Below are 18,825 nucleotides of genomic sequence, written 5' to 3'. Positions count from 1 at the left end.
TGAACTTCAAAGATAATGGAGGGCTGAACAATTTTTAAGAGTAGATGTTTTCTCATCTATGGTTGTGTGCCATCTTGAGAAAAAGTATTGTAGCTCATCCATGTTCCACCTCTCAAGTCTGTCCTCTCAAGCATGCTAGATGGGATGAAGATAAGATCCTTGTCCAGGGATAACACATTATCCATGATATATATGCTATGTTTCTAGAATTAGCATACCAATTTTAAGATAGTTCTCAAGGAAGAAAGAAAAAATAATAACTGAACCTCTGGTCATATTAACGTCATTTATTACACACAAAACGCTTGTCTAAATCAGATACACTGGAGAAACATAATACAGAAAACAATGTGCATATTTTCTCTCAAAAACCGGGTTTGAAGCAAAGTCTTTTGCGTTTGCGGAAGACAAAAGAAAAAGAGCACCAACTTCACGATGTAATCATCGGCTCTGGATCAGTCGGGTCGCTGGGAGTTTTGTCAGACTGACGTGGGGAATTGAACAATATGTCTTTAATAACCTGCACATTGATAAATAAAAGGTCTTGAGAGTAAATCTCATGGACTCATGAACCAAAAAGGGTACGTCAAGATTGTGTTTACTCACCTGTGACATTAATCCATGAACCTGCTCAATAGTTATCTTTGCACTATCCCGAGTTATTTTAGCGAGTGGAAGCTCGTCCTGAAAGTGATCCATAACACACATACATAATTGGGCTTTGAAATCTCCACAAACAGATGGTGTAAACAAGATTAAAACCGACAACAGAACTCTAGGAAGCAAACACAGAATATTGGCAACAACTAGACGACGAATTGAGACATCAAAATTCTACCAGATTGTATGCTTGTTCAAACTTCCAATTCTGTCTATTTTGACTAAATAAACACGCAATTGTGAAACCATACAACCAGAGAAGGTGAACCATAATGATGTGCTGGTTATATCTAAGCAACATAGTGTTAAATCTTGATAGGCTGATAAGATTTTCTACATACTACAATCCAAGTAGTTAGATATTGATACATAAAGCAGTAGCACGTGATTTAGCTAAATGTCAAACTTGTAGATAAGAAAAAAGCTTAACAAATGGCATGTGGAAGAGTTCAAGTTCATGTCCAAAATCTCAGACAATCAAGAAACATTGAGAGCTTAAAGCAACCATTTAGAACAAACCTTTTTTTTCTTGTGAAGACTGGCCTTTTTTCCTCCAAACCAGGATTGAACCAGCTGACTCTCGGCTTGGTCAAGCTTCTCAGCTTCATTGGAAAAATGATAAGAAACGAGTAATTATTAAACTAAATGTTTTGAAGAAAAAGTAGCTATTGCATATCCAAGAATTATTTACCCAAGTCTGATATTTGTCCAGCAACATAGTCTCCATTGCCCAGCAATGGGGAAGAAGATAGTGTGTTCACCCAGTACTTGTTCCAAAGGAGATCAAGAAGGTGGCTATCAAGAGATGACTTGAAATAAGTGATGTCCAATGAATAGTACTGCCACATTACAATAAGAATCAAACATATAAGATTCAGAGGGACGATGAAACCCTCCAAGATTAAATGAGGATATGACAAGTACCTGTTTGCAATGAACACCAAAGTCCTCGATCTTGTTTAAAGGGATAGTCTGATACTCAGAAACATGATCATCTGAGATCTTATGCCCCTCTGGATATGTTCTGAACGCCCCAATCTCAACCTTACCTGCCGAAACAGTCCTTGTGGGATCAATAACAACAGCCAAGAAAGGCTCCTGATACTGCTGGTTAAGCATCTGTGTTGAAACATCAATACCCGAGAGCCAGCATCCATACCCAGGATGAGAGTGATACCATCCAACAACATTCTCCAATCTCCCAGCCTATGATTCGAGTTACAACAATAATCAACAAAACAAGATGAATTGTAGACTGAGCCTGTCCTAACATACGCAAGTGAAAACATTCACACAGGACTACCAAATATTTAAAGAGTTAATATACATAGGTCCCTAAATTGTTTAAAACAAAATCTTATTAAAATTCTTACTACTTATCTATACCATAAATAATCTCCGGCCCTGACAATAGAAAAGGATAAAATAAAGACGCTTCAAGGATAACTAAACAAGAATAATTATGTGGGCATCTCTAAAACCCTAGAATACCCTAAACCTAACTTAAGCACCAAGCAAACAAGCAGCTAAATACAACCAAGAGAGAAAAGATACCAGCTTATTTGTCTGTGAATATTCAACCATGTACTCATACGCATCGGCCTGAGCATTAACCCTAGTCTCGGTTCCTTCAACAGGCAAAGCAAAAGCGTCCATAACGATGATAGTATCGCCATCGGTTTTCCCCTGCATAAGACCCATGATCTCGATAGTGCCACCAGAGCGAGCATGCACAACCATCTTGAGAAGAGCGAGCGCTGAGATTTGGACACGCTTGAAGTAGTTAGGATCGGTGGCCCATGGCTTCTCCTTCAGGACCTTGGCGTGAGCAGCTCCGTCGTAGTGGAATATGTTGTCGGAGGATGAATCCGCCGGTGGTTTCACGGTGAGGATGTTGTTCTCGAGCTCCCATGTCTTCCTTGCGATGGTAGACGAAGACTCCATTGTTAAGAGGCAGAAGAATCTTAAAGATATTCTGTGAAGAAAGGCTTTTCTGGGGGCTTTGTGGTATCAGCAAAACTTATATGCTTCGGCTCAATCCAATTACATTCTATCCTTTTTTTAGACAATTTTCTATTTTAAAATATAGTAAATATTATATCATTTAGATTTGTTTCTTATATTATGGCAATTTATTCCAAAAGTTATATAGATATTCATTGACATTTTTGGTTTTGTTATTTAATTATAATTTTTTATAAAAATATTTGTTGTGAATAAATTTAGTGTTAGTTAATCTGATGCGACACGTAAGAATAGAGATCGCTATCTTCTTAAGAAAATATTTGAAACTCGTAAACTACCGATCACAAATATATCAGAACCAATACCCGATCTAGCTGTCGATCTGAGACAAGCTGAACTTTGAGAAATTATTGTTGAAAGTGGATTTCACCTTGGTCTAAACCTGGTCCAAAGATCTTATCCAGAAACTCAAAGGTTCCACAAGAAGACGATAGGCCCATAAAGAATAGAAATCTATCCCAAACTCAGATAAAGATCAAAGCTGATCTAACTCGGTCAACCAAAACGTAAAAGAGATCAGAGCAATAAAGACGTTTTTGAAGGCACACAATACCCGCCAAATATCGTACCACCGTTATGATTCCCCTAAGAGATATAAAGAAACTGTAAAGGAGAGGGAGAAGGACATCCAAGTCTTCTGATATTTTTATAAAATCAATAACATGCACATTTTCATACGAAAATCATCAAAAACAATCATTTACAAATTACTTTTCAATATTAGTATAAACTTTAACTCTAATTTCTGAATGGATTTTGAGATCCGTCAACAACAACGGCTTTGGTCTTCTTGTTGCTTTTTACTCTGCAGTGTGTAATTGTATAGATGATGATGATGATGTGATGCACTAATCAAGCGCAAAGGCTACATGCGTTTCTTTTGTGTAGATTTACAACTTACAAGTTACAAGTAGCCTCATTTTATAATGACATTCAAATAGAATATCAATTACGTAAAGACTGCTTTCAAATTACAAGTACCCTCGTTTTCTAGACAACTTACATTTCAGTCGTCATAGGTTAGTTTTGCATTTGACTGGATTATTTCAGAAATTTGACTTTCGTGAACGACTTACATTTCAGTCGTCTGGTGAAAATTGAAATATCAATATTTTATTAAAACTAGCCGACTTACAATTAAGTCGTCATAGGTTAGTTTTGCAATTGAAAAAAAAACTTCAATATTTAATTATACCCAGACAACTTACAATTCAGTCGTCTGCTCGACGACTTACATATAAGTCGTCCAGGATTTTATTCCGAGATTATGGTCAAACCTCGTAAATCTTGGACGACTTACATGTAAGTCATCTGACGGACAACTGAATTGTAAGTCGTCTATATTATTAAATATTGAAGTTTTATTTTTCAATTGCAAAACTAACCTATGACGACTTAATTGTAAGTCGTCTAGTTTAAAAAAAAAATATTATTATTTAATTTTCACGAGACGACTGAAATGTAAGTCGTCCAGAAAAGTCAAACTTCTGAAATAATCCAGTCAAATGCAAAACTAACCTATGACGATTTAAATGTAAGTCGTCTAGCTTTTTGGAGTTTTTTTTAACCAAACAAAAGTAGACAACTTATTTTTCAGTCGTCTCAAATAAAAAAATTTCAAAGTCAATTGCAAAAATAACCTCTGCGTTGACCAGACAACTTATATTTTAATCGTCTAGAAGACTTAGATTGAAGTCGTCTGCGTCGACCTAAATGGACGACTTCTGTGGAAGTCTACTAGATGACCTCCGTGGATGTCGTCTGGGTCAATGTTTAATAAACTTGCACTTTCTCTAAAACTATAAAGACTTTTTAACATTTTCTTGTTACTTCATGTTTATTAATGAATATTTGGGCTACTGAATGAAATTTATAACTTAATTGGTGATATTTATGAGGTTACCAACATTCACGTTAATTAAAGTTTCTAACTGGTCTGAGAAGACTTCTGTGGAAGTCTTCTCCGCTAGTTTTTAAGTCTTCTACGCTAGTTTTTGAATAACTTGTATTTTTAAGAGTGATAAGTAACTTCAAGATATGTAAAACTCATATTTTTAAGAGTGATAAGTAACTTCAAGATATGTAAAACTCATATTTTCCAAATATGTTCTCTCCCTTAGTTTTACTAAATTTGACTAAGTTTTTCAACACAAACTTATAAAAAATATGATATGCTTTGACTAGTTACTATTGTTTGTTTCCATCTCTTAAGCATTATTGTTATAGACACTAATGATGAATATTGTTATGAGTTGGAAGAAGGGTTAACATGCTTCTTAAAATGTTGTATCAATATGAAGCTACCAACATTCTTGTTTATTAAGATGAGAAAAAGGTCATTGGAGTTTATTATTGCATATGAGAGATCCAAAGATAAGAAAATGGCTACTGAAGTCTATTATTTCATTGATTTGTAAATGTGTAAACACATTGTTAGCAAATGTATTACATCTTGGGAAACATTATTACTGATTTTACAAAAAAAATCACAATTAAAAGAGTAGACATGTAATTCACAAAACATATCACAAACAAAACTATTATAGATCATTCATCTATAAAGACAAGCTAGGACTCCACTTGATATGGAAGAAGACTTTGTCATAATACTTCCAGGAAGTCCAAACGACTTCTAGGAAGTCTAGACGACTTCCAAACGAGTTCCGGGAAGTCCATACGACTTTCAGGAAGTCCAGACGACTTTCAGGAAGTCCAGACGACTAAAATGGAAGTCGTCTGGAAGACTTCCTCGAAGTCGTCTAGTGCATTATATTTTAGACGACTAACAGGTAAGTCGTCCCAGAAGTCTTCCAGATCTGAAAAACCTGCATATTAAATCCAGATCTGAAAAACCTGCATATCCAAAAACGTTCAAATGGCTTAAAAACAGAAAAAATGAGTGGAAGATTAGATAAATCTACCTTTATAGAACACATAAAATATATATCTAAAATTAATAGATCTACCTTTAAATGAGTGGAAGATGAGTACCATCTGATTAAAAACCTGCAAAAAAAATAGATTATTAAGAAAGACATGAGACAAAACTGAAAAATTCATATAAAGTTTGGTGTTTTCAAGTCAAAGAGATTAGAGTGGGTTTGGAGAGTTTTAGTTTGGGAAAAAATTAAGAACTTTATACAACAAGAAGTTACCAAGAAAGAAAAATCAGACATAAAAACTTACCAAAACGTTCAGATCTATTATGAAAGGGTGACTTCGTCAGAAGACTTCCATGAAGTCCAGCGACTTCCATGAAGTCCAGACGACTTCCAAGAAGTCCAGACGACTGAAATGGAAGTCGTCTGGAAGACTTCCTGAAAGTCGTCTAGTGCATTATATTTTAGACGACTAACATGTAAGTCGGTCCAGAAATCTTCCAGATCTGAAAAAACCTGCATATCAAATCCAGATCTGAAAAACCTTCATATCCAAAAACGTTCAAATGACTTAAAAACAGAGAAAATGAGTGGAAGATTAGATAAATCTACCTTTATAGAACACACAAAAATACATATCTAAAATTAATAGATCTACTTTTAAATGAGTAGAAGATGATTATCATCTGATTAAAAACCTGCAAAAAAAGATAGATTAGTAAGAAAGACATGAGACAAAGCTGAAAAATTCATATAAAGTTTGGTGTTTTCAAGTCAAAGAGATTAGAGAGAGGTTGAAGAGTTTTAGAATGATGAACATTACATTTTTGTTGCAGCCATTTGAGAAGATGAGAGAGAATGTATAAATTTTTCTTTATATAGGGAGACAAAAAATCCAATTAGGTTAAATATTTTTGATTCATACGACTTTCTAGACAACTTATTTGTAAGTCGTCCAGAAGATTTTAATATTTTTAGCGGGAAATTAAAATATTTTTAGCGGAAAACTAAAATAGAAGACTTCCCAGACGACTTACAAGTAAGTCGTCGGGTTTAAATTGTTTAAGCGGGAAAATAATTTTAAAAAACAATTTAGGCGGGAATATTTGGACGACTTACATGTAAGTCGTCTATTTTAATTTCTTCACCAGACGACTGAAATGTATGTTGTCTAGACCCTAAACATAACCCCTAAACTTAATTAACTAACTAAACACTTTATAAAATCAAATTAAACTTTAAAAGTGTTTACTATACACAAAAATAAACACGTATAGGTAAAAAATTAATTTTTCAAAAAAAGATTTAAGCTTTCCAAAATCTAACCCTAAGAATACATACAATACTACAACATATGTTGCCAAACCCTAGACCAAAGAAAACCATGATTCACTACATACACTTAGGGGTGTCAAAATGGGTCAAATGGGTCAACCCAACCCAAAACCCAAATGGGTTTACTGTTAATAGGTCATGGGTCAACCCAACATATTTATTAAATGAGTTGGGTTGACCCATGACCCATTAAATTAAATAGGTTAGATGGGTTAATGGTTGACCCATCGACCCAATATCTTTATAATAAATTATTTTTAAGTTAAGACCAAGTTGATCAAAATGATAAAATGTTTTTTGTGGTTTCTGCGGGAAAGTGAGTTTTCCCAGTTTTGGCGGGAAAATGCGTTTTTGCGGTTTTGGCGGGAAAACATGTTTTTTGCGGTTTTGGCGGGAAAATGCGTTTTTGCGGTTTTGGCGGAAAAATGCGTTTTTGCGGTTTTGGCGGGAAAATGCGTTTTTTCGGTTTTGGCGGGAAAACACGTTTTTGCGGTTTTGGCGAGAAAACACGTTTTTGCGGTTTTGGCGGGAAAATGCATTTTTGCGGTTTTGGCGGAAAAATGCGTTTTTGCGGGAAAATTGATTTTTCAGTTTTGGCGGGAAATTGCGTTTTTTGCGGAAAACTGAGTTTTGCAGTTTTGGCGGGAAAACTTGTTTTGTAGATTTGGCGGGAAAACACGTTTTGGCGGAAAAACGTATTTTGCGGTTTTGGCAGGAAACGCATTTTACCACCGAATAAATGATTGGACTTTAGAGAAACTCATGATTTTTGAATTTTATCAAACCTTAGAATTGAGTTTACTTATGGTTTTGCTTAGAGTAGTTGCAATTAGAAACTCATGATGTTTCAATTTTATATATTGAAACAGTATATTCCCCATTTATTATAGAGTAGTTGCAATTAGAAAACCAAGGTTCCGAACGGTTTAATCACGACCGGTTTTGAAGAACATTACCATGTGATATTTACCTACTTGTGTTTGCCATCAAAGTCTCGCGCAATTAGCTAGAACACATGATCATGTGTCTAAATTGCCTGTAAACAGAATGTTCGAAATCTATCCTCAATATCTAGTTTCCAAAATGAAGTTCTTGTTATTCAAGTTGGGAAGAAACACTAGAGAAAAATGTTCTTATATGTCTAAAACGCATCAATCCTTACTATAGTTGGTGAGAGTAACCAGTAAGACCGAGCAGAGAAAACGCTCATAAACATCAAAATAAAGTCACTACCAGAGATCGTAAACTTGGAAAAGGTGAAACAACAGCTAAAGGGTCTCACATATAAGTCAAAAAAGAACACAAAAATAAGATCACAAATGTACAATTATATATATGATAATTAAACCAAGAATCTGGAATGAGAAATTAGTAACTTCAAATATTGCATGTACAAAGAGAGAACTTGCTGTTAAAAGGTAAAAATGATCACTTTTTACAAAAGAAAAGAAAGAGAATCATCAGTCCCCCGCAACGGAATCTTGCTTCACAGCCGGAGATTCTGGGCCGAAATTGATCGGCGCGTGAGGCCCAATAAGCCGAATCGCGGCCTTGTCGTAAGCCAAAGCAGCTTCCTCGGCGGTTTCGAATGTCCCAAGCCAAAGACGAACAGGTCCCCCGTTGCGAATTCCACCGTGAGCTTTACCGCACCTGATCTCAGCCGCCCATTTCCCCCACGGCCTCTGCCTCACACCTCGGAACTTCTTCGTAAGCCTCGCCGGAATCCTGATCTTAAACCGCGTCTTTCTCACCTCGGCGGAATCGGATGGGTCGATGACGATCTCCTTGACGAACCTCTTCCCTTTTCGTGGCGACGGTGATTCGGTGTTCGTCTGATCGTCTTCGCTGCTGGAAGAATCGGTGGCCTCCACGTCGGTGAATGATATCCTCACGATTCGCTTCATCGGGAAACTGAACTGGAGATGTGGCGGAGCTATGGTGTGTTTCGGTCTTTGAAATTTTTAAAACAATGACTTGTTCTTATTATTACGTCAGAACCTCATCATCATGTGGCTTGGAGTTGGAGATTCTTGACTCGCTTTCTGAACAAGTTTTATTAAGTCGGTTATTGAAATTTATTGCATGATTGATTTTTGTTGATATGAAAATATTTTTATTTATTGAGTTGAATTTTTTTTTTTTTTTTGAAATTTTAACGGTAAATTTTTGAGAAATTGCACCCAATAACTCAACAAAAAACCAAAATTAACAAACTAACCAAAATCACACTCTTTTTCTTCTTTTCTCTTCCTATATCTCTCTAGCTTCTCTCTAAAAAACTAATTTTGATTTTTGTTTTGGTTATTTCACAAATAACCCCATTTTTTTGTCTATATATCTTTTTCTTTTGTAGGCTTTTGTCTGTAAATCTAAAAACATTTGCAGTTCAGTTTTAGATTTTATTTGATCATTAAATTTTTGGTTTGATTCTCGTTTAAAAAATAAAAATTTGGTTTAATTCGATTTACTAAATCCAAATTGGATTTTTGAATTGGGTTTGGCTCAATATAAAAACCTCATCCTTGTGGAGTTTTACTGGCCTTGTGGGCTTACAAGTTACAACTTTATAGGCTTCAGCCATCCACAAAACTAGAGCGTGTATGATTTGATGACTTGTTGTCCAAATTTTTCTACAAGACTACAAGCTATATTGTTCCAAAACTCAATATTAGTATATAAGTTCGTAATGTTTTCTCTGATAATGGCAAATAAAAGAGATGCATATGGACCGCTAATTCTTGTGAACCCCTGATAAGAAGTAGGATATTAGAGCACCCTTAGTGTTAATCTTTAGTGAGGATATCTCTTAACAAAAAATAACAAAATATCAAAAAGTAGGAAAGAAAATTAGGAATAGTTGAGAAGCGATTCTTTGTAAGAAAACACTGCACACAACCAAAGAGACCTATTCTATACGTATCATTTTTCTATTCTTTTTTTTGTTGACTATCCATTTATACTAGATCAAGCAGACGAGCCGATTCTCCGAAGAGCATCTCCGTCTGTCCGTGTCTGATCTATATGAAAAAAAATATATCCTCTTCGATGTCATATTTCTATTAGTGTAACTATTTTTTAGTTATTAAAAATTGATCAAATAAAGATATTATTTAAAATATTACTTCCTCCGTTTCATAATACTTGATGTTTTGTAGTAGTGCACAAAGATTAAGAAAATTACATTTCTTTAAAAAAATATTTTAAAAATATAATTTTAAAATCAGTTAATCAATTATAAAAAAATAATAAAATCTAATTGATTGAATATTTTCCAATAAAATTAAAGTTAACATTAAAATCTCAAAACTTCATGTAAATTAAAACAAAATAGTCTTTCTAAGACATTATCTATTGAATTGAAGAGAGTAATATAAATGCATAAAATTGTGATAGAGAGACTCAAAAGATGCCGATGGCAATCCCATTGGAGGTATGTAGAACATATTCTACCTATTAAAAATATAAAATGTTGTGTCAAATAAACAAGCGATTGGGTGTAGAGAACTTCAACAAAAAAGTATGATATCCTCTTCACACATGTTACTTTTTTATTGGATTACATTAAATTTTGTGATTTAAAATTTAACTTTTAACTAAAATACATAAAAGTTATTATTATTAAAGTGGTTAGAAACCCTTGGCAACATACTCCCTGTTAATTTGTTGATGCTCTGATGATGCTCTTATTGATCAAACTTTTATGCATAGAGCTCTAGTGACCTTTTCATGGACTGAATTAAAATATTCAAAACCTATTTGTGTACGTATTTTATGAATATGGCCAACAAAAAAACGTAATACGTACACGTTTTGCAAACAGTAAACCTTGAGTTTTTGACAAAGTGGTTTCTTGATAAACTGAGTATAAAAGCATGATCAATAGGGGTTCTTACGGTGGAACTCTTAGCAAAAAATAAAAAATTGTCTCTTAATTTTTAATTAAGAAAAAAAAATCGGCTCTTAAATAAAATATTTAAAAACTAGTTCTTAGTTTTTTTAGTTAAAAGTTAAGAGATAGTTTATTATTTTCCGTTAAAAATCTCAACCTAAGAACCTCCATTAATTATGTTCCGAAAACATTAAATCATTAACCAATTAACGCAAAACACATGAGGGTAGGCCTTCAAGAGGTCATGTACTCATGTTTATAAGATGTGGAAGAGTGGTTTTGTGACAAGTCTCAATAAGACCTTTGTCATCTAGTGATCGTGCATTAATATATCTTTTCGTATGTCAAATTAATTACCTGCAGCACTGATATCATATTATTTTAGTAAGTATTTTGAATTTATTGTATGCCTGATACGATAAGATTGAATTATTAATTATTCGTCTCCACAAGTTACTGGACCAATAATATTTTGTATGATCGAATCCACAAGCCTTGCCTCGCACCACTAAAATATATAGAGAAGATATTACCAAACAGATAAAAGGGACGTTTAACACAATTTCAACCTAATCTGCCCCAAACCCACTTTTCCAAAGAAGTTTATTATTAAGCGCAATCAACTCTATTAAAATATTATGTGACCACTGATTATTTTTGTTGGTATAAACACTAATCAACTATGTGGACATGAATAAATCAAAAGCACCGCCTTCACTTCATATGGAGCCTAATTACAAGGTAGTATACTATGGATGATAGTCAGAAATGTAAATACGAGAAAAGGTATGCCGACTAATATTTGACAATTAATTACACTGCCTGAAATGTGTTAAAAGTCTTAAGACGTACATGTTGTCTCAAGTTAAGTATATGCGTATATGCACATTGAGAGGTAGCAACACGAGTATTTTTGCTATACATCAAAGGCTGTATTGGGCAAGGAGTTCTACTTAAAGCCAACAGCGTTGTATGTGACTAAATGTGTATATATAGAGACTCGTACATGTTCACTTATTCGACGATCTTTTGAGGGCCTATGTATTTTGTTTTGGAGAGTCCAATAAACGTATTTGGAAAACAAAGAAAAAGGTTTTCGCTCGTATGCATAAACTGAAACCATGAAATGACAAGTCAAAATGAAAAACATAAAATTACACCTTGTTACAAAAATATATATTTAAATGCAAAGATCTTTGGATGAATTATTATATGACGAAAGCAATCGTGATACAATAGGGAAAAAAATGTAAGATGCATGCATCTCCTGCATCGGTTGATAAGTTTCCATAGATATGTATTTTAACTTCCAATCTCTGGAGGTGGGCTCCATTTTATTTACTATAAATATGTAATGTTTCAATTATTTTGTATTCGTGTTGGTCGCAAATGCATCTTGCGTGGTACACCAAAATAATATCGATCCTAAGAAAAAAATAAAGTCAAAGTGCACTAATTAAGTAATTATTAGGTACTTTAAATTTTTTTAAAAAAATCTTAGTAGATTTAGCTCATTGCATTACATGTTTACAAGGTAACACTTGACGTGATAATAAACCTAGGAGTCATTTTCTTCTATAAACTATATAATTTTATATAACACAAAGAATTAACTACCAATTAAGAAAATAAGAAAGCGACCCGATGAATGAAAGGAACATCAGAAACGGCCTCATTGTCCGCCAGGAAATATCTTGGATGAGCACATCAATTTATCTATACACTAGAGGGACACACCTCCAACTTTAAACAATTATATCGTTACACCTAATGACATAGAATTAATGTTCAATTCCATCAACAAATAAACTAATGTCTGTTTGTTTCGGAACATAATATTAACCATACCAAACTTCCCTCTATATATATATCTAGAGAGACCACTCTCATTCAAAGCATTACTCTCTTCGCATGTGACAGTAAACATGGGAGCTCTCGACTTTCTCTCCGACTATTTCTCTAATAATTTCGATGTCTCGATAAGAAAACGGAAGAAGCATAAAGTCATGCAGGTAATTAATATCCATAAACCCTTTGGTTTATTTGCTTTATAATTGATTGTCTTAACCTTTTTCAATTTGATGTGAGCAGACAGTGAACATAAAGGTGAAGATAGACTGTGACGGATGCGAACGCAAAATCAAGAACGCTGTTTCCTCCATAAAAGGTTCATTCCTCAAAGCTCCCCTAGTAAAAACACGACCCTTAAATCACATAAGATATCTACACGTATAATAAAACTCTAAAACATTGACTCTACCGTACTAATAGCTAAGATTACGTAATTTGACATTTCATATTTCAAAAACGTAATTACTTTCCAAATTATATCAGCCAAACGCATCTAGCCTAACTAATATATACACCACTCTTTTTTTTTCTGAAGGGGCAAAATCGGTGGAAGTGAATAGAAAGATGCACAAAGTGACAGTGAGTGGCTACGTGGATCCCAAGAAAGTATTGAAGAGAGTGCAAAGCACTGGGAAGAAGAAAGCTGAGTTATGGCCGTACGTTCCTTACACGATGGTGGCTTATCCGTACGCAGCTGGAGCTTACGACAAGAGGGCACCAGCGGGTTTTGTGAGGAAGTCGGAGCAGGCTCAGGCGCAGCCGGGAGGTACAGACGATAAGCTCATGTCCCTTTTCAGCGACGAGAACCCTAACGCCTGCATCGTCATGTGAATGAGTTTAGTGCTTTACATAATTATCATTAGCAACGTTTTTTCTATTTTTATAAAGTTTGTAATGTAATCTTCTTGGTGTTCTATATAATAAGAAGCAAAGCAACTTATAGTAAACTACTTGTTTTTTGGTTAAAACTCATAGTCGACTGCTATATATATGTGTTATTTAACGACGACTATCTATCTCGCCATTTTCTCAAATATATAAACTAATTTTGGTTTGTTTAATATTAGTAGTTTTACTTGTTTTATATGAGTTTCATACGGTATGCAAAAACTAATAAGATTAATGTCCGAACCGTTCGGTTGAGACTGAACATTATATACGCCTCCCAAAAGTTACCTTATTTTGGCTGATTAATTTGGATATACCTAGCTGGGCGGTATGGTGTAAGCCAGAAGTAAAATCAGAAACCAAAATTTAATTAAGCTAAATTGTTTTTTCAGTATAATGCTAAAATAGAAATAAAAAAAAATAGAAGAAACGATTAAAAATAGGAGTCATTTGTTTGAAATTGAAAAATAAGATGGATGGAAAACTATAAATGAAGTATAGTCAATCAGAAAATGTGCTAGACCAGGTTATATTATATTCGGTTTATTTTGACGACTACTAATCTCTTGAAACTCAAAAACTAAAAACCTATATAGAATGGAAAGTTAGAAACCTAACCTACTGTGAATCATTAACGGTGACATTCTTATTTATCCCAAAAAAAATATACCGTGATCTAAGGATTAGCCAGTATGGGATAATATCATAAGCAAATAAAATATAGTAGTATAAAAGTATTTAAATAGCTATATATATATATTATTTTTTTTTAAAATATAACCTACTGTGTATTTAAATAGCTATATCTTTAGACCAATATATTGCACTCACTCGATACGTATCAGTAAATCGAGTTTTGTGGAGGCAGTGATTGATTAATAAAAAGTTGAAAGATTCTATGACGCCGGAGGAAATCTTTGGCAAGTAAAAAGCCAAACATAAAACAATTATATCACATCTATACCCTTTTGTTGCACAACTCTGACACGTGTAAGATCCGATGGTAAATAATCTATCACATGTGATCTATTGTATCTCTACGTAATTGATGGTATTGTTCCTCGGTGGAGGTAGATATGTCGCTGATGATGTCTTTGGATAAGATAAAAGATATTTGTTAGTCAATAGATATATAATAGAAAGTAAATAAAAAGAACAATTTATTAAACTTTGGAGCATAGCTTCTGCCGACCACCCAGTAAGGGATTTTTTTTGTGTATAAATTTTAGGGAAAATTATTTTTTAGAGCAAAAAAATGATAACTACGTTCTTTTAGATTAATCTCATATACTTTATGTCACATTAGGTTAATTATTTTCAAAATGGCAATAATGCCTTTAAAGTTGTAATTTTTTATTTTTTTTTCATTTATTTATTAAAAAGTTGTTTTTTTCAAAATATGAAAGTGAATATTCCCAAATATTTTGTTTCCATATTTCTAGGAAATGATTTCTTATCCGTATAATACAACTAATCTGTAGAAAACAGGTTTTTAGAATTATAGTAATATGTAGATTTTGATTTCTACATGTTTTAGGTAGAAGTCGGTTTCTCTGTGTTGTAGATTTATATTAATGTGTAGATTTTGATTTCTTAAGATTTTAGATAGGTAAGTTAAGCGCGGAATGTGTATTCTAAATATTTTTAGAATACTCTTATTTATGTAGATCATGTATTCTAAACATTGTAGATTCAATGAAAAAAGTGGATTTTGTTTTCTACTTCGTAAAATGCAATTTCTACTTTATTTAGAAAATAATCTAAAATTTATGATTTAAACATTTTTAGAACTGAAAAAAATATCACTAAGTTCATATTGGTATTTTATCAAAAATTACTATTTTTCTAATCTTTTTTTGTTTGTAGAACTATTTATTAAATTTATTTTCAAAAATATTAAAGGGTGTTATGGACAAAAATGACACAAAATAAATATTAGTCTAAATGGACATAGTTATCATTTTTTTGTTCTAAAAAAACAATTTTCCCATTATTTTATTGTTGTTTGACCACAAGAACTAGATATATATGCTATAACAACAAACAAACTTAATAAGATTCATATTCTAAGAGATTCATATTCTATATTTTTCACGTATTTTAATAAATATATTAAATTTGTATAATTTTTTATGTTTATTTTTTTCTAATAACTTTAAACCAATAAAAAATTAATTAGTGTAATTAAGTTTTTTGAAGTTTGCAATTAATTAATAAAACATGCATTGAAAAAGTAAAAAATAAATTTTTTAAAAATAAATTTTTTTTCTATAATATGTAATTTTAAAAAAATGTCAGAGGACATGTAGGTACATTAATGTAAGATGATGACATGACCAGCTATTAATGACCCTAACATTTTCTTGAAAATCTATTATGGCATGTGAAAATGTGAAAAGACACAAAACAAATGGACATGCGATGAGTGTAACATATAGCAAAAGCGTGGCGTAGAGATAGAAGGTAGCCAGAGACTTGGAAACTGTGAGGCATTGTCAAAGTTTCGATGATGCTAATGCTGATGCTGGTGCTGATACCGATAAGATATTTCGAACAAGTAAGGCCCAGGGTTTAAGTTTACCAAAAAATAAGGCCCAGTGTTTACAAGGAGCTTCTGTGTTAACTGCAACGTGTATGGTGTTTAGGACATGAACAGCTAAATTATTCGACTCGAAGCACTAATTAATCACAGCAGCGTATATCCACCGGAAACAGATGGTACAATATTGATATCTGGAGTTCACTTCAAAAATTAATATGCCCTTATAAAATGTCGGCTATGGACTTAACAAAATCATGTGATACAACGTGGTACAATATTGATATCTGGAGGCCACTTCAAAAATTAATATGCGCTTATGAAATGTCGGCTATGGACTTAGCAAAATCATATTGTACAATGTACAAGTATGCTTTTTTGGTAATCAGGTTTTACGTGAAATGAACACTGGAGTATCGGAGGTGGCAACTCCCGAATCTAAAGTGAATCTATTACAAATAGTTTGGATATATGAGTGGTATAGTATCTTTATTTTTTGCTAACAGTTCTATATATTAGAGCTGGACACAAATGCTTGATACTCGGTTTGTACTCGCTACTTGACTCGATTTGGTTTGAAAAAACAAGTACTTGCTCCAATTAAGTCGAGTAACAAGTAAGCGGATTTTATTACTCGCAAGTACAAGTTAAGTATCAAGTTCATTTTAATTTTTAACTACTTGGTTTGTTATTTGGTTTATTACTTGTTATCTTTTACTTATTCAGTTATTTGTTATATATTATTTGATTTATTAAATACTTAGTATATATTTCATTAGTTAATTAAAATTTATGTATTTTATGAGTGGCTATAATTACTTGTTACTTGTCTATGTTTACTACTTGGTTGGTTGATATTTGATCTTTAAAGTCGAATACTTGTTTTGACCTAGATGTGTATCAAGTAGTCTACTTAAACTACTTGCGAATACATACAAATACAAAATCATAAAATAAAATTAATTATTTGGTTTATTATTCATTTTTTAGTTGAACAAAGATACATTTTCTTAAATTATAGTAAAACAACTCGTTCATATTTCAATTTTTAGAAGTGAATCAAACATAAATGATATATTTATATAAGAATTTTGGAATTTTTTTTTTAATTTAATCTATTTAAGAATGACTAAAAACAGAAAAAAAAACAATGACAAAATAAAGACAAAGACATATTATTTATATATAATAAATTTATTTACTTTTAAATTTCAACTAATTATCAAATAATTTACCAACAATTATCAAATAATTTGTAAATAATTTACAAGTAACAAATAATAAAACAAGACAAGTAACTACCAAGTCCATCAATTTTTCACAAGTACTTGAAACTATAAATACTCGTTTTTAACAAACCAAGTATAAGTCCAAAATTTTAATACTTGTACAAGCTAAACCGAGTACTAAATATACCGAAAATACCATATACTCGATTTGTGCCCACCCCTACTATATACAGTGTTGTAGATGTAAATTTCAAGTTTTTAGGAGATTTCTAAACAAAAACTAATATGAAAGTAGCTATATATGATGGTCATGTGTATTTTATTTTTAAACTTGGTATGTTTATTGTAGATGATGAAATCATTATTGTAGACGATTATACTCATTATTAGGTTTGTGGGGTAAAAAATTAAATTAAATTAAGTTGCAGATATTAGGGGTACTGTTGAAGAAGACTCGTCCATTTTTTTAGGGTTATCACTTTAATTTTATCTTGTTATAATAAATGTTTTCAGTGACAAGAAGAATATTCGGGTTTTTAAGTTTCAAGATGAGTTTGATGAAAATAATAAAATGTATCACGTAGTTAGAGTATGTATAATCAGATCAGTTTTAAGATTCTGGAGGACAGAAATTTTAATTTAAGAAAATTATGCTTATATATATTATTACTAAAATAAGATATAGGATTTATGTCTAAATATACTATCTCTACAAAATCTGGAGTTAATCAATGGTGTCATGGACGTTGGGGCAAAAAAACAAATTCAAACTAATATTTAAAAAAACAAATCTGATAGATATTTATATTTTTTCAAAATACAAAAAGTATTAAAAAAACTGTGATAAAATAAAATTCATTTCATATAAAAAAATATTGGACCCCTTTTTTATTTTTAATATGAAAATAAATGTATTTTAACAAAAAATCGAATTCTTATCTTTTAAAAAATAGAGGAAAATTGATTAGATCCAAAATCGCAACGTTTTTTCCCTATCTAAGCCGGTCCTGGTTATGACTAGATCTACCCATGTATATCACTACTATATAAAAGGAGCTATTTTTAGAGTGTTTAAAGAGTGCCACGTCAGACGAAATATTCCTGACCAATCATATTGACATGTCATCACGGATTGGCCAATAATGAAATAACTTGGGAAGAGCAGATCATGTGTTTTCTTATCGAGCAGCAGATCACGTGCTTCAGCCCAATAATTAAGTTAATTTTCACAGCCCAGCTTTACCAAACACTCATGACCCAAACAAAATACTACTGGCCCAACCTAATTTTATTAAATAAAATTTGTTGTTCACCAAGCAATATATAATACAATCATTTTTTGTAGATCTAAAGTGGTACGTCTAACTACATGGGACAACGAAATGGCTAATTTTAAGGAGTTAAATAGCATACCTACCAGGAAAAATCAAATCGTAATCATCACAAGTATCATTTCACGGTTACATGAAGATAATAAACTAAACATGAAGTTTATGTCAAACTAAATGCTTACAAATATTTCACTATTAC

At 32.4% G+C, this 18,825-nt stretch overlaps 3 protein-coding genes across 3 annotated transcripts; 1 reads left to right on the top strand and 2 right to left on the bottom strand.

The window, feature by feature from the left end:
- Positions 1 to 219: 219 nt before the first annotated feature.
- Positions 220 to 3,827, bottom strand: LOC106409978 (COP9 signalosome complex subunit 5a). Its single transcript, XM_013850505.3, has 6 exons — positions 2,215 to 3,827; positions 1,585 to 1,866; positions 1,352 to 1,499; positions 1,180 to 1,262; positions 607 to 684; positions 220 to 520 (listed from the first exon to the last, which is right to left on the bottom strand). Exons 1-6 carry the CDS (start codon positions 2,602 to 2,604, stop codon positions 431 to 433), a joined length of 1,071 nt encoding a protein of 356 aa, XP_013705959.1. The 5' UTR covers positions 2,605 to 3,827; the 3' UTR covers positions 220 to 430.
- A 4,380-nt stretch (positions 3,828 to 8,207) lies between these two features.
- LOC125576511 (ethylene-responsive transcription factor ERF069-like) lies at positions 8,208 to 9,130 on the bottom strand. The gene has a single exon (XM_048736753.1). It carries the CDS (start codon positions 8,801 to 8,803, stop codon positions 8,360 to 8,362), a length of 444 nt encoding a protein of 147 aa, XP_048592710.1. The 5' UTR covers positions 8,804 to 9,130; the 3' UTR covers positions 8,208 to 8,359.
- Positions 9,131 to 12,661: 3,531 nt separating this feature from the next.
- On the top strand, positions 12,662 to 13,586 carry LOC106431000 (heavy metal-associated isoprenylated plant protein 22-like). Its single transcript, XM_013871798.3, has 3 exons — positions 12,662 to 12,800; positions 12,880 to 12,955; positions 13,175 to 13,586. The coding sequence occupies exons 1-3, from the start codon at positions 12,714 to 12,716 to the stop codon at positions 13,468 to 13,470; spliced, it is 459 nt and encodes a 152-aa protein (XP_013727252.2). The 5' UTR covers positions 12,662 to 12,713; the 3' UTR covers positions 13,471 to 13,586.
- Positions 13,587 to 18,825: the final 5,239 nt, after the last annotated feature.

This window comes from Brassica napus, chromosome A7 (assembly GCF_020379485.1).
Source record: "Brassica napus cultivar Da-Ae chromosome A7, Da-Ae, whole genome shotgun sequence".
NCBI classification, from domain to species: Eukaryota; Viridiplantae; Streptophyta; class Magnoliopsida; order Brassicales; family Brassicaceae; genus Brassica; species Brassica napus.
The sequence above is the reverse complement of the archived record's forward strand: the minus strand, read 5'-3'. Positions and strand labels throughout refer to the sequence as shown.

Excerpts from the sequence above, each read along its gene's own strand:
- LOC106409978 (XM_013850505.3), bottom strand. The coding sequence starts at position 2,604 with ATGGAGTCTTCGTCTACCATCGCAAGGAAGACATGGGAGCTCGAGAAC. Across the intron at positions 1,500-1,584 it reads TTGGTGTTCATTGCAAACAG|TACTATTCATTGGACATCAC; the intron begins GTACTTGTCATA and ends GTAATGTGGCAG. Across the intron at positions 1,263-1,351 it reads TGGACAAATATCAGACTTGG|CTGAGAAGCTTGACCAAGCC; the intron begins GTAAATAATTCT and ends TTTCCAATGAAG.
- LOC125576511 (XM_048736753.1), bottom strand. The coding sequence starts at position 8,803 with ATGAAGCGAATCGTGAGGATATCATTCACCGACGTGGAGGCCACCGAT.
- LOC106431000 (XM_013871798.3), top strand. The coding sequence starts at position 12,714 with ATGGGAGCTCTCGACTTTCTCTCCGACTATTTCTCTAATAATTTCGAT. Across the intron at positions 12,801-12,879 it reads AGAAGCATAAAGTCATGCAG|ACAGTGAACATAAAGGTGAA; the intron begins GTAATTAATATC and ends TGATGTGAGCAG. Across the intron at positions 12,956-13,174 it reads CGCTGTTTCCTCCATAAAAG|GGGCAAAATCGGTGGAAGTG; the intron begins GTTCATTCCTCA and ends TTTTTTCTGAAG.